Raw genomic sequence first — 16,552 nt, forward strand, 5'->3', positions numbered from 1 at the left:
AAAAGACACTGCTTAGCAGTTCTGTCTAATAATAGTACAGCAAATGCTATAATATTTCTATATACTGTACTGTCAGCATTCAAAAAAATACTCATTTATATAATTTAAACAAGTCTTTGAATACCTGCTGAACATTTAATCTAATTTCACAAACTTCAGTGAATCTAGCTGAAAAGTGTACTGTATCCTGTATAAAAATGCATGTACTGTGTGTTTGATTGATTGTCCTTTGTGAAAGATTCAAGTTATGTAAATCAGCTTGATGTAAGGCACCAGCCACCCTGCTTGCAGCCATAAAAAAAAAAAGAAAAAAAAAAAAAAACCTTGGTCGGTCAGTCAGTCGGTCAGATGGAAGCATTGGGATTGAAAGGGAGCTAACACTGAATTGTGCCCATTCCAGCTAAGCAAAGAAGACTTTGTGCCAATAGTCAAATGTCTGTCAGACAGGCGTCTGCTGTATCTGTTCCTCTATCCACAGATTGGGGATGAAGAAATCTCTCTTGTGGACTTTGTAAATCTGACTTTCACATTGCCCTTTGCAATGCAAGAAGCAGCCCAAATGACTGCAGCGGGCACAGAGGTCAACTCTGAGTGTTGCCCTGGGCCCTTAGAAAGGGACCTATTTTTCCATTTCTCCTCTGCAGGAAAAGGACTGTATATTAAATTGGCTAATGACCAGGTGGTTTAGCAAAGGTCACTGAATTTTAAAAACCTTAAACCACACTTGCTCCCCCAACCTTACGTCTCAACTTCACCCTTGATTTTTAGATGCAAGTGAATCAGAAAGGTCACAGAGGGACACTTGCGGGTAAATGGGAAGATGGGAATGAAACCTGCTGCACTTTTTTTTTCTCATTTTACTTTCATGAGCTAAGCACAGATGGATCTTTCTCAACAGGCCAGCAAAGAGATTACGGCTCTGAGAATTCTGCCAATTAAGATGTGCTTTGAATTATTCCAGGGGTTATTAAAGCATTGGAATCACCATCACTTGTTTGTAAAGACTACGCTAATGCAACAGTAAAGTCACAGACTTTTGACATAACTTCAGCACCTGACAACCACCTTGACAGTCCGGCTATAAATGGACACCGTTGTGCTTAAAGCCGGATCTTTATGTACTTTCTTCCTGAAGAAGGCAAGTGATTATCCTTGAGTTTGGAGGTGGACACATTGCATGTCCTTGAAGCGGGTTATAAATCCAGTCATCTCTTTTATCGAGGAATACGAAGTAAGATTTTTGCTGGTGGTTCATCCAGTAAGAGAAATAGGCTCAATGAGAGAGAGAAGCAAAGTTGTTTCATAATTAAAAAGCCAGTTCGTCTCGTTTATCTCCATCATTACATCATAATCACTTCATTGTAAGATGCACCTCATTTTCCTCTATTAAGATCAATCACAATGAGCCCTTTGTGAGAGTGGAGTGAACAGGAGAGACCAGTCGCTGGTAACTGCTTGGAGACTTACCCAATCAAAGATAATCAAACACTGTTGCAAACAAATGGACAAAGGAATCAATATAAATGAATCAATATTAGGCTTCTCTTTACTGGGATTCTAAAGCCCTGAAAGATAAACTATAAAGATAACGATATTAGCGTCCACACCAGCAAACGATATCATGTTTATTCTAAGCACATATGCGTCTGCAGCTTTAAACTCTCTAGTTCGTCACAGCAGGATTGATTCTGATTGGCTGTCAGTGTTTTTATCATTCATCAGCTAAAAAAAAAAAAAAAAAAAAACATTCTGAAAGTGATTCCAACAATATCGTTTCTTTGTGGCTTTATCGTTATAGTTGTGATGTGGACTCTGCTATTCTTTAATATTGAGAACGATTTTTAGAACTTTATCGTTTATAGTTATTGTCCTTGGTGTTAATGGGCCTTTATTCTTATTTTTTTCTCAAAATTCTTTTCATTTTCATAATTAAATTTATATACTACTGTGTAATTAGCAGGAAAACAAACAAAAGAAATCAACCACTTGAAATTAATGAATAAACAAATAAACAGCAATCAGTTTGATTTGACTGGTTGACTGAATGAGTGAATCGATGGAAGGCTTCTCTTTTCTTTTCATATAAACATAATACCATATGTAATTAGGGCTGTGCAAAAAATCGAATGCGATTTTCATGCACATCTCATCAGTAAAGACGGTCCTGTAATTAGTAGTATATCTCCAGCACGTGTGTTCGGATCAGGGTTGCCAGGTTTTCACAACAAATCCTGCCCAGTTGCTTCTCAAAACTAGTCCAATCGCTCTTCCAGGAAGTTCCCCGATAAAAATTGCTTCCCGGAGTTACAATATCAGTTTTTTAGCAGGGTTGCCTTGGTAAAATTCACATTTTAGGGGCTAAATATCACGTTATTTGTATTGGGGTCGCTTCGACCTGCGGACATGAAAAACAACCTCAGACTTGGCAACACTGGTTGGCATTTACTACACCGAGCCGTAATTCACTGACAATCTACACAAAATCGATGTTAAAATCGCAGGCGATTCTTTGTCGATTCTGAAAACGATGTTGTGTTAGTTGTCGGTAGACTACGGCTCTGTGTAGTAAATGCCGCTCCACCTGAACCAGTGTTACCAAGTCTGCGATTGTTTTTCATGTCCGCGGTTTAAAGCAACCCCAATACAAATAACGTGATATTTAGCCCCTAAAATGCGAATTTTACCAAGGCAACCCTTCCAAAAAATGTATATTTTAACCCCGGGAAGCAATTTCTATCGGGGAACCTCCTGGAAACGCGATTGGGCTAGTTTTGGACTAGGTTTAAGAAGCAACTGGGCAGGATTTGTTGTGAAAACCTGGCAACCCTGATCTGAAGGCACGTGCTGTAGATATACTACTAATTACAGGAGCGTCTTTACTGATGAGATGTGCATGAAAATCGCATTCGATTTTTTTGCACAGCCCTATGTGTAATAAATGTATTCTTTCCAATTTTCACCATTATGAATATACAGTAAAGTACTGTTATAGTAACACAAAAATGAACAATACAACAAAAATTATTATGGTTAAAAATGGATTAATAAAAAAAACTGTTCATTGTTCATGTCTAATGCCTTACTCCAAGTGAATTGAAAATTATTTTGAGTGTTACTGAAAATCTATTTATATTGTGGTTATGTTTACACTGCTGATCAAAAGTTTGGAATAATTCAAATTTTTCTAAATGTTTTTTTAAAGATGTCTCGGATTTCCACCAAGGATGTATTTTTTTCTGATGAATAATGCAGAACAATTATTGCTGTTTAAAATAATTGCTTTCTATTTCAATAAAAATGTAAAAAAGGAATTTATTCTTTTGACCATGAAGACTGGAGTTGCCTGGGAAATTCAGCTTTACAGGAATAATGGAATTTTAAAATATAAACTTATTTTATAACATGCTAAATGTATTTTATTAATATTTTTAATCAAATAAATGCAGCCTTTGTGAGCATAAAAGAGATTTCTTTCAAATACATTTAAAAAATATATATATTATACTGACCAGTTATGTATATATAAATACATAAATCAAATAGAACAGTTTGATTAATGAACAAAAAAACAATCAGCGAGAGAAAGAATAATTTGACTGTCTACCTGACTGACAGAATAAATTAATCATAAATGCATTAATTTATTTCTATTTGTCACCATTGTCTATATACAAATGTGTAAATACATTAATACAGCTAGTAACACTGAACAGATCTGTGGGACTACAGAGGACTATACAATACTCCCAGCACACTTTATGACCGTTTCTAACTTTCATCTGTCCTTCCTTTCATCAGCATGATTGATTCTGCTAGACTCTGCCAGCCATGTTGTACTGTGTCTACATGTGATGTCTGTTTAAGGGGAAGATTCGATTACGATCTTTTGAACTGCAGTTACTGCAGCTTTTCGTCTTCAGTTGAGTGTGACTGATTGACAGACTTCAGTCTTACCCCATCTGGTTTACCATCGGAGGCCGTGATCGTTAGCATGTAGTGATCTGTGATCTCTCTGTCCAGCGTCTTCGCCAACAACAACATGCCAGACCTGAAAGCAAAGATGACGTGGAAAACCTGAGGATTATATAGTTCAGAGGTCTAAGTGTTTTAACTTCATGGCGGCTTTAAAGAGTAAGCATGAGTAAAAGAGGGAGGGAAAAAAGTGTTAAAATTCACACCGTGTGTTGAGAAAACATTCGCATAACAGGCCACAGCTAAAATCCAAACAAAGTGAATAATTTTCGGCTGAAATTACCTCATCAAATATAGGCTGGATGGAATTATGTACTGCTGAATGAGATGGCCGGTCAATATATTAATTTCTTGTAATACTGTTGCCTGTGCCTGTGGATGATTAGGACTGGATTCATTGTTGTCAGGCAGCAGGAGCCATGAGTAAAACATTGTACCCAATTTAAATGATTCTAGGACGTAGTGCATTTGGTAACACATTTACATTTGTTTACATGATAATGCAAGTTTAACTGAGGACTTGTGGAGCAGTGATAGAGACAAACACTAAACTGTGGGTCGTGAAATTTGGAGCACTGTCTGCTGGTAGGGTTAATTTTAGAGTACAAATATGATACAGACATCAACAATACAAACTTTGAAAATCGAATGAATTAATAAATAAATAGCACTAGCACTTAAAGAAAGAAAGAAAGAAAGAAAGAAAGAAAGAAAGAAAGAACATACTGTACAAACAGATTATCCATAAACCTACAATTAACAATAAATTATATAGGGAAATTTTTATTTTTTTTATTTTTTTCTAAATAAACAATATGCATAAAAAATATAATATTGAGTGGTACCTTTAAAATTAAGAAAAGAAAAGCTGCTTATTTTTTTACCAATTACTGAGACCTCCGGAGAGACTAAAACAATTAATTTAAAATTTGATAATTGTTCAAATCAAAATCCCAGTAGCAAGTAAAAAAAATAAAATAAAATAAAATGGAAAACGCTGTATTTCTGCTGTTCCATAAATGCCATCTGCTGTCAGAGAGTGAATTTACGTACATCTCATTCAGTCTATCTGTGTTTTTTTATTTTGTGTAGACAGTGTTGGGAAGGTTACTTTGGAAATGTAATAGGTTACAGATTACAAGTTACCCTGTTTAAAATGTAATAGTAGTGTAACTTTTTCAATTACTTTATTAAAGTAATGTAACTAATTACTTTTGAGTACTTTTTGATTACTTTTCTAAATTTGTGAAAATTAAAGAATAATAAATAAAAGCATATACATCAACTTAAATACAGTTATCTAATAAGCATGTGACATATTCTGTGTAATAAACTCCTGAAACATTGGTGTTTTTTTGAAACTGCTGTCTCTGTATATGATGATAGTTTTCTCAAAATAAGTAAAATGCACATTAAGTGACACAAAGCAGTTCTAGAAATTATGTTTATGTGCTCGTGTACTCGTATATTGAGGCAGCAGAGGTTGAAAACACTGTGAGTTTCAGTAGGCATGTGTAGTAAATAAACTGTTTCTCCATTAATTTACAGGAGGGGCGGAAGGGGAAAAAAATTCAGACTGGAAAATTCAAACTCATACAAACAAATTAATGGACAAAACTATTTTTTTGTATGGACCTGACATAAAAATAGGTTTAAATCCTTAATTTGGGGACATGCAAAATAATTAAAAGTTCTCTCCTGAACTGCACCTTCACTTCCATTTTTCTCTTCAGTCTCTTTATTTTGCCCTGTTATCCATCTCTCTCATGACTTTAATACTCAAGATTGAACAAAACTATACTTTATAATACAATACTCTACAATACTACAATATCTTTATAGAAAAATCCTAATACTGTACACGAGTCATGTTTTCCCCTTAAAAAAATTAACCTTGCTTTTATTAGCCTATATAAAAGTAAAATAACCTTGTTTTGTTTTTGTTTTTTTGCAAATGGATTTGTATTTATTTTTAAATAAATACATTTGTAAAATAATTTTACATTTTTGGTTACCACAGTTAAACAATAGTAACCATTTTCTCTTGATTTATAGTTAAATATTAAAATGTAAATTTTCGTAAGGGTTGTGTTGTTGTCGGTCGTAGCTCCCCCTAAACCTATAAAAAAATCTGAATTTTTTTCAGATAAATTCCTACTGTAACATTACAACTGCTAATAATGATGTCCTTTATATAGTATTTTGAGTGATGACTGATGAGCAACGTGCTGCTGCTTGATTAAATAAATTAAAAAAACAAAGACAAAAAAGCATCTTTACAGATGAAACTGACCTGAAACCCTGAACAGGAGTTCTGCTTCTCTGCTCCAGCAGTCCACTCTATTTTCTCTCTCTCTCTCTCTCTCTCTCTCTCTCTCTCTCTCTCTCTCTCTCTCTCTCTCCCTCTCTCTCCCTCTCTCTCTCTCCCTCTCTCTCCCTCTCCCTCTCTCTCCCTCTCTCTCCCTCTCTCTCTCTCCCTCTCTCTCTCTCTCTCTCTCTCTCCCTCTCTCCCCCCCTCTCTCTCTCTCTCTCTCTCTCTCTCTCTCCCTCTCTCTCCCTCTCCCTCTCTCTCCCTCTCTCTCCCTCTCTCTCTCTCTCTCTCTCTCTCCCTCTCTCTCCCTCTCTCTCCCTCTCTCTCTCTCTCTCTCCCTCTCTCTCTCTCTCTCTCTCTCCCTCTCTCCCCCTCTCTCTCTCTCTCTCTCTCTCTCTCTCTCTCTCATTGATTACTCGGAGTCTGACCAAACCATTTGGCGGAGGCTCGGAGAGCGCGCGAGTCATGACTAACACTTCATGACGTATTAGAGATTTAATTATCAAATGGTGGATTCGCAAATGATCGCTTTAGTACATTCGGCAATAACACAATAATGATATTAAATAGTGGGGCAAAATCGGCTGCCAGGCCACCGGGAATTGTCCCGGTTCTCCCGGTGTCCAGTCCGCGCCTGATTTCCACAGACACGCGTAACGTGCAGGAGTCATATATTGCATTTTTGGGGCTTTATATTCACAGACACTAGTCAATGTCATGTTTTGATTCAAGTGTACTGACCTACTTTTGATTTAGTCATCCAAAATGTGGCATATTCCGTCCGCGTTAGGCATTCCGTTTTTATGACTGGATTCTACGAACTAGACTGTGTTTCCGCATCCCGGAAATTATTAGGGCGGTATGTCTCAGAATAGTCAGTGCAATTTGGGAAAGAAATCAGTTAAATCTGTATGTGAATGTGTGTAAATATTCAAATGTAATCCCCTTTGTAATCGTTAAAAATTTCATAAGTAACTAATTTAATTACTCATTTTTTCGTAGTAACTGTAACTAATTACAGTTACAATAATTTTGTAATTAAATTACGTAACGCCGTTACATGTTACATGTCCCCAACACTGTGTGTAGATAAAGTTTTGTGTAGCATCATTTCACAAAGATAAGGTCAGACTATTCTGTTTCTGCTTCAAATTTTGTAATTATAAAATCTAATTTGTTTGACAAATGTTTGTTTGGATCGTGATAAAAATCAGTGGTTCTGCAACTGTTTTATGGATTCTGATTCATATAAAGGCACAGTCAGGGAAAAACCACCATAAACTGTAATACCATCAGAATCCTAAAAAAAAAGAAAGGAAAATTATTTTATACTTAAAAGTTAAATATATAGACTTTTTCATGACTATCAAGTTATAAAACCAGAGCTACTAATTTTATTACACTTTCATGCCATCCACTTTTCTGTTATTCATGATTTAAGCATTTAATTGTTTTCCATAATTTGAAGAATAACTGTGGTCCTTATTGACAGAAAATGTACACAAATATCTCTTTAAAATAAAATTCTATTTACTGACCAGTTTCTGTGGTCAGTATTTTGATATTAATTGAGATTTGCAGCAACAAAGTACTTCTATTACAGGCCTAATTTGTGCAGAAAAGATTAAAAATAATTTGGTTTCAAAATGGCATAGCAATATTTCAGCACATTTAACGCCTTCTTAAATGAATTGTGTGTGTTTAGTGAATAAGATAGAGCAATGGAATATCACAATTCAAAAGTGCTGCCACTATTAAGTGAATTTACCCTTTCATGTTTTCAAACAGCCAATCATTCTGCCTTGACACAATATGTCCCCTAAAACCCCCAGAGGATCTGTGAGATGGGTGGACACTACTGCAGACAGTCATGCGTTCCCCAAATGAAAAAAAAATACTAATTCAAAGTGGCATCTTCAAGGCTCCAGAGGACCTTATGCATATTAATCATGCATTCACAGCAAAGCATCATCTGTACATGTCTAAGAGTATGCATGCACCCTAAATTAGTCCACTACTGAACAACATCATTTGTAATGATATTTAGTTTATTATTGTTATTATAAGTATTTTAAATGTATATTCAAGTATTTTAATGAAAAGGAACAGGAGTGTATTTATTTATTGCCATAATATCTGAAATTGTTTGGGATTTTAACTTCATCACAGTTTTAAAGGGGTCATGTCATTAATCAAATTTCCACTTTCAGAACTAAAATTTAGTACAATTAAAGTAAAAAAAAAAATTGGAATTTGGCCTCAAATTCTTGTTTGAATTCAAGTACAATAAATATGATTGTAATGATGTACAAACTTCACAATCATCAGGAAGACGGAGGCGGGAACCGGCGGAAAATCAAGTAAGATTTAATGACAAAATAAACACAAAACAGTCGCGACTGTCGCGCACAAATATAAACCAAACACAACTAAAACCCAGGCCTGGTCCTCTCTCGTCCTTCACGGTCGTCGCTCCTGTTATATATCCTTCCATCTCCTCCGTGGGACTCGAGACCGGTGGGTCGAGCAGGTGTCGCTCATTTCTCAATCACTCCACCGGGCTCGCCCCGTTCCCACGGCTCTCGGCCCCGCCCCACTCGCCACACAATGATATATCGAATGCTAAGCAGTTGTGCTATTTCTGGCTGTGTGTAGCACCTACAACTCTGCATTTCCTTCTGAGGACATGCAATGTTACAAATGCGTGGATTAAGTTTTTTATCAATGTCTATGATCATTTCAGTCATCTTGTTTATCTCATGAATAGTTTAATTTAGTTTAAGTGTGAAAAGGGTGAAAAAAGGGTAAATAAATAAATGAGGTTAACACCGGGAAAGAAAATGTATGTATTTATATACTTATTCCCTGACACAACCTGGTATTACGTTTCACGACAGACATGAAGGTCAAAGAAAATCCATTTAAATCTTTTACATTCCTTCTGCTTGAAAATCTATTACAGTTATTTTCTCAATAATTCCACTTTAAAATCTGATTTCACTTACTTTATGAAAGGATAACCACACACTTCCAACCCCCATGAAAGTGCTTTTTAAACATATACTTTATATCACCATATTCACCCTCCAGCCAGACTTTTCCAGACTCCAGAGTTACACAATCCCCTCAAACAGACAGCTCTATCATAAACTCCGCGGGGAGCAGAAGGCATTGTGGGAAGGAGGAGAGGAAAGAAAGAAAAGGTAACTGTAACTGTGAGAGATAAGCTCAGGTAGTTTAAGCAATATATCTACATTTGTTCTGTTCTTCACTTGCTGCTTATTGAAAGAACAGTAGCGGTTCATTAGAAGTGTGTCCTTTTTGTGATATCCTGCTTAAATAACTGATAACAGGATCAGAAGCTTTGCTCCAGGTTATGACTGAAATGCCTGGTACCCTGCACACTACAGAGAATAACATGCTTTACTAAAGAAAGAGAGTGAGAGATATCGGCCACCTAATGTTGTTTACTTGTTTTATGGAGTGGTAAATAAAATAAAATGCATCCTAGGTTTTGCTATGAAAACACTGACGCACTATCGGTCCTTCACCCCAAAGCAAAAGCTGAAATGTCTTAAGCTGCTATTTGAAATGGAGGAATTAATAATTTCATCGGAACTTATTAATTATGCATGATGTTTGTGTCAATGTAATCTGCATCCAGTTCATGTCAGGACGTGGCTAACCTAAACATAAATATTTCACGGAGAAATTATTATTATTATTATTTTATTTTTTTTCTCTGAGTGCAAATCATTGTGTGAGGGTGTCTGAATCACAATTACAATATCATTTCTGCTTATTCAAACCCCAGAAACGATGGTTTTTGGCAGAGCAGCTGTTTTGCGGCCTTTCAAAGCGAGCTTACGTTTGGGAGACTTCAAAGACGTGGCTTGGATCTCCTCTGAGGATGGTATATGTAATGGGATCTCTTTCACGGTCGGTTGCCTGCAAATGACAAAAAGCGTTTTTGTGTATTCATTCAATTATGATGAGAAAGACACAGTCTCCCTACTTTGTGATCAGGAAACACATACATCACATATATCCATGATCTCTCTCTCTTTTTTTTTTTAACATCAATGTTTGGTGAAAAGTTACATGAATATGTTTTGATAAATGTACAGGTCAAATGTTTTGGAAACTAAATTAAGATTTTCAGATTTTTAAAAGCCTGGTTGTTAAAACAGTAATATTGTGAAATATATAATATGGTATTTTATTTATTGTATTGTATATTCATGTGTTGCACATGTGTCAGCATCATTACTCTATTAGTCATCACTAGTCATCAGTGTCACATGAGAATATATATATATATATATATATATATATATATATATATATATATATATATATATGATTGATTGAACTGAATACTTTATTGAGCATGAATGCATTAAATTGATGAAAAGTGACAGTAGGGATATTTATAATGTTACAAAAGATTCTATTTTAAATAAATACTGTTCTTTTGAAATTGCTATTTATCAAAGAATTCTTAACAAAAGTTTTTGAAATCTTTGGACCTTGTTTTCAGCTTTAACAAGAATAAGAACCATTATGTTTAATTGAGCACCGATGATAATTAAAAATAGGTGAGCACCAAATCACCAATCATTAGAATGATTTCTAAAGGATGATGCCAGACTGAAGAGTAACGGCTGCTGAAAATTTAGCTTTACCATCATGGGGATAATATTTGAAATATATTTAAATACTAAATATTTCTTTTAAATTGTAAATATTTTTCACAATATTACTGTTTTAGTGTATTTTTGAATACAATTTAAAACTTTTGACAGATAATTCATATATTTATCATTACAATATTAATATCAATGATACTCTCACGTTTTTATTTAAACATTAACACCCTAAAGGGAATAGCTCACAGGTCATGGAGCTGATGGGTAAGTCACCTGTATATTAAGCAGTGTGGCTCCAGTCCTCATGGCCTCACTGACCTCCAGGCTGTATATGAGCTGAGGGAAACGGGGAGGACTCTGATTGTTGGGGGGCAGCACTTCGATATACACCGTAGTGATGGAACTTCTGAAGAAACAAAAGGAACATGATTTATATTCCTTTATTTGACAAACATATTAAGTATCTCAATCAAGGGGAACAGCATGATAGCTAATGCATCCCCTCCAGCTACTAACCAGCTGCCACCCCAGCCACAAAATAATCAGCAATGCAAAACGAGTTTCAACATATAATCTCCTAAAATGCTATGGCATTCCAAAATCAAGTGATCTGTCTAAATAGGCATCATTCAGAACCATATGAACTGCAAAATATGTATACAACAGTTAAATTAATATATATATATATATATATATATATATATATTAATTTAACTGTTGTATACATATTTTGCAGTTCATATGGTTCTGAATAATTCAAATTATTTATATATAGATAAACTATGTTCATATATAATTAATATATTTTATATAATTAATAATACATTAATAATCTAGAAAATTCTATTGAGCAATAAATATATAATTTTCTATATTACTGATTTATTAATTATATATAATGTACTAATAATATATTATTTCTTTTATAACCGATATATAATTAATTTGATAATTAAAAGAAAATATTATTCACATATTTATAAAATTTTATATTTGAATACTTTTCTGTAAGTCTAGCTAATAATGACAGTGAGATTGCTTAGGTTGTTTTTTTCGGATTTTTTATGAAAACCAAACCTGATACTGTCATTGTTTTATGACACATTGTATCAAGGCCCTCATCAACGTCGTTGAAGCAAATTAGATCGGGGAGTATTTTCATCTTGGAAATCTTCCAGTATGATGAATTTGATGCCAGCACTCTCATAAAACTTTAAAACAGAAAAATAAGAGATGGAAATAACTACCCGGTGCTCACCAGCTCAACTGCCATCTGTCCAACACATATAATAGCTTTCACCATAAACCTCTCTACCTCAATGAAGTGGATTTCAACCAAGTAGTGGAGAAGAACTTCGAATTCAGGTTGATTTGTTGTGAATATTAGATGCTTTTAAACTTGCAAAGTGAAAAGATGCATTTCCTGAACTTTGCTTGCCCTCATTCTCTTTCTGCTTCTTTCATCTGTATTGATTCAGCAGTCAGCAAGAATTACAGAGGGCAGTGGATGGTATGAATTGGACAGGAGGGGAGATAGCAGCAATTAGAGTGAAAAGCCCTTAATTTCCGCTCTTCCAAGTGTCAGATGGACAAGAGCAGGGGACAATATCGGCAGAGTGTTCTCTGGGATATTTCCGAGGCAAAATCTGTCACCATGTGGCATTGTATTGATCTCAAACTGGGCATGCTAGGTCAAGTCTTCTGTTACAGAGTGAGAGACGTACTCTTTTTCAACCCTCTTTGGGTTTTCAGTTGATTTACCTTCTCTGGGATGCAGGGCCGTTGTCAGAGGCCCTAACGGTGAGGGCATAGGAGCGGCCCACGGTCAGGTTTACACTGGGCAGCACAGTGATTATTCCTGTGTAGTCATTGATGGTGAAATGTCCCTGATCCCCCGCCAAGATTTTGTAGCTCACCAACCCATTGGGACCCTCATCAGCATCCACTGCTGTCAGCTGAAAGAAATAAATTGGAGCTGTTACTTCAGAGGGGACATGCAAAGGTGCTTATTCATGTTCATCACTGTCCAAGCTTCCTCTCTGGACCAGGCTGAATCACAAAACCTGCCAAGTACATGTCCTTGTATTTTATATATTATTAATTTATTATTAATTATATAATATAATTTATATATAATTCAATTTTTATGACTCTAAAATATAACTAGATTATTATTATTATTATTATTATTATTTATTTATTTATTTTAAGAAATGTAAAAGGTGACCCAGACATGTTTTTTTTTTGGAATTACCTGCTGACTCACTAGTTCTACAGACAGGGAGATGAGAATTTGTTTCAGAACCTTTATGAAGTGACAACTAGCAGCATATAATAGAGCAGTTAACCTTTTAGATGATACAACTTGTACTTTTTAATTTTGACTTCTGGGGTCAATCTTTCCGCATGTCAGAGCAAATATACGCCCTGCTCATGTTCTGATAGCAAAGAAATCATTTCTGCTCACATTTCAAAGTTCCCATTAAGACAAAGATTAAACAGAGATCTGAGCAATTATTGCAGCAATAAGCCCCTCATAAATGTGGGAACTACAACCATTAATTCAAATGAATGGATTGAGGGTGAAAAGCTCTGCAAATAAGATTTTGCCATGTTTTTCAGGAAAGAAATCAATGCATCTGAGAAGCAAAATTTTATAAAATACATATTTTCAGAGATATTTTTTAATTGCATTTTCTACTGTATAAAGTATATAAAGCACAACTCAAAATATACTGTCAGACAATAAGCCTTCAAGTAAATTCATGATTTGTTTAAAGCATGCTTATGCCTGTTTTTGGAAGACCAAACAAAATGCTGTTATAGAAGTGATTTTATTGCAATGGGAAAGTATCTTATTGATTACCTGTAAGACTGTGTCTCCAGGCTGCATGTCTGTATAAACATTCACACTATAGGAGACGTTGGGGAAGGCAGGCGTGTTGTCATTGGCGTCAATCACAGTGATATTGACAGTGACTGGAAAGCTCTCCTGAACTCCATCTGAGGCAGTCATCTACAATAGAAGTAACAAAACTGTTAATATCAGACCGTGAGACAGAGTGAAACACATTCAACGCAATGGGAGGAAGCACATATGCTTCTTGATTTCATAATTGCATATTGTGCACAGAAAAATCACTGTAAAACAGCCATTTAAAAAAAAAAGAAAAGTTAAAAGCAAATGTTGAAAATTGCTGCTAACTATACAGTGGCAAACAGATACTGTGATATAACACCCAGATAGCCTCACACATTTTCCCTTTGCTTATTGTGAAGGCAAATTATTCAAATGAATACTCTTGCGCTGAGTGTACAGTCCATTGGCGGTACTCCCAACTGCCTCACTAGCTGTCAACTAGACTAATGGGATATCACAGAGAGGTTGTGGACGGCACTGTGGGAAGGGCAAAGTGTTTTTGTCGACCTCCACATGGAATGAAAGAGCTGACACTCGAGCACAGAAGGAAGTAGTCAAGTCAAATATCATGAATATAAGACAACACAAATTAAAACATGTTAATAACTGATGGTAGGATATGTAATTGTTTTATGGCAATGAAAATATAAAGGTGATACTGGCCTATATAAACACACAATTTATATTATTTATTTTCATGTTACATAATATATGCTAAATATATATATATATATATATATATATATATATATATATATATATATATATATATATATATATACTGTAGATATGTTTGGAAATGAATCCATTATTTTTTTAAACAAAAATGTGAAAAAAAAAAAAAATTTCAGTCGGAAAAACCTTGCACGCTGTATACAAACATTTTTGTTTTTTGTAAGTAATTTTGTATCTTTTTTAGTAAAGCTAATAGGCCAATTAGCTTCTGCAACACGAACACAAGCATGTAGTCTAGTGGTTTCAGGCTCCAAAAATGCAGACATTTTTGTATACAACTAAACATGTCTCCAGGTGTTTTTTTTTTCTTATATATATATATATATATATATATATATATATATATATATATATATATATATAAATCGCACATTACTTCAGGACAACCCATTCTCACTTTTATGACGCCAAATGTGCCTCTTCGCGTAGTAGGTTCGACGCACTACGACCTTCATTGCTTTCAGTGGGAAACTTTTGGCGTCAGAATTTCGACGCGAGGACATGAGATGTTTATCGCTATGAAATCACGTTCAAGAAGTCTCACTCAGCACACATCGCGATACTTGCCATCAGTTCCACAGTTTGGGGGAGTAGTCGTAAATACACTCTTTTAATGCCTTTTATAAAATGTATTCTGTCTTCTTTATTAATCAGATTAGCGACATATGTTTAATCGCTGTATTATATCGGTCATCCGCGGCTGTCTTTAAGTTTCATTGCGTTTAAATAAATGAACACAGCTGCTAATTAGTGTGATTAAACTCTATCGGTCACGTGACGTGCCATAGACCTTCGATCCATTTTATATTAATTTCAGGTTCAATGTAAGTTGTATTTGTAGTAAAATCATGGTAATCACGACACTTAAAATAGTAATAAATGAAATGTGAAGTTAAAACACAGTAAACGGGACATTTACCATGTTTTTACCACAGTAACTGTAGTTTTACTATGGTATATTAATAATCAATACAACAATACAACAATACAATAATCACCAAACCAGCTATGTTTGTATCACTGTAATGTTAGTGTTTTTGTGCTTTTATATGACAGATATCACAATGATCATATGTTTTATACCATGCTTTTAATACTTTTTAATGTAAATCCAAAAAAAAAATCAAACAAATTAAAAGTAAATAAATAATAAAAAGTGTATTTTTCCATCTTGCAGTTCATTCATATCAGTTTATATCTAAATATTTTGCTCACAGATCATTATTAACATTCTGTATATAATTCAATTTTATTTTCTTTCCCCTTTTTTATTATTTGTATTTTTATTTTTAGCTGAAAAGACGTAAAGGCAGTCAGCCCAGTGGGGTTTCTGGAGAGGTATTCCTTCAGAAATGGAGAAAACTGAAAGCTGCGGAGGCAGACATTTGCAGCAGTAAATCTGTGATAGTTTGTTCCTTTTATCAAACATTCCTGCTGTTATAATTTGTACAGCATTTGTTGTTTCTTAAACTGTTGCACTGTCCAAATACACACACTTGCCATCTTTGCACTTGACCACTTGATTACTTATTTGACATCTTTCCTGTATTTGGCCTAGTGTTCGAGTGAGCATGATGACCATAAGTGTGTGTCGAACTTTTCATGACCTGATGACTGTGTTTCCCAATCCTGGTCCTGGAGAACCCCAACACTGCACTGTTTTGGTGTCTCTCTTATCTGACAAACACACTTTTGAGGTCTTGGAGTCTTCACTGATGAGCTGATGAGTTGAATCAGGTGTGTTTGATCAGGGAGACATCTCAAATGTGCAGTGTTGGGGTTCTCCAGGACCAGGATTGGGAGCCACTGCCTTATGGGACACACTTATGTGATTAGAGATTTTTAATATCTAATTATCAATTTTCACATACTGTACATTGGACAGCTTTCTGTGACCTCTTGTGAGATCTCGGCAAAAAGTCTGACGATTTATTCCAAAACATGATGCATGATGGGATACACTAT

At 35.0% G+C, this 16,552-nt stretch overlaps 1 protein-coding gene across 3 annotated transcripts in view; it reads right to left on the reverse strand.

Annotated features, from left to right (window-relative positions):
* Positions 1–16,552, reverse strand: part of LOC132121260 (protocadherin-15-like) — a 224,751-nt gene that overhangs the window by 88,386 nt on the left and 119,813 nt on the right. For all 3 annotated transcript variants that reach the window (XM_059530486.1, XM_059530485.1, XM_059530484.1), the window contains exons 14-18: positions 13,799–13,948; positions 12,694–12,887; positions 11,206–11,338; positions 10,152–10,231; positions 3,955–4,048 (exon numbers count right to left, since the gene is read on the reverse strand). In XM_059530486.1, coding sequence (XP_059386469.1) covers positions 3,955–4,048; positions 10,152–10,231; positions 11,206–11,338; positions 12,694–12,887; positions 13,799–13,948 — 651 coding nt within the window. The remainder of the gene's footprint in view (positions 1–3,954; positions 4,049–10,151; positions 10,232–11,205; positions 11,339–12,693; positions 12,888–13,798; positions 13,949–16,552) is intronic.

Source organism: Carassius carassius, chromosome 39 (assembly GCF_963082965.1).
Source record: "Carassius carassius chromosome 39, fCarCar2.1, whole genome shotgun sequence".
NCBI lineage: Eukaryota > Metazoa > Chordata > Actinopteri > Cypriniformes > Cyprinidae > Carassius > Carassius carassius.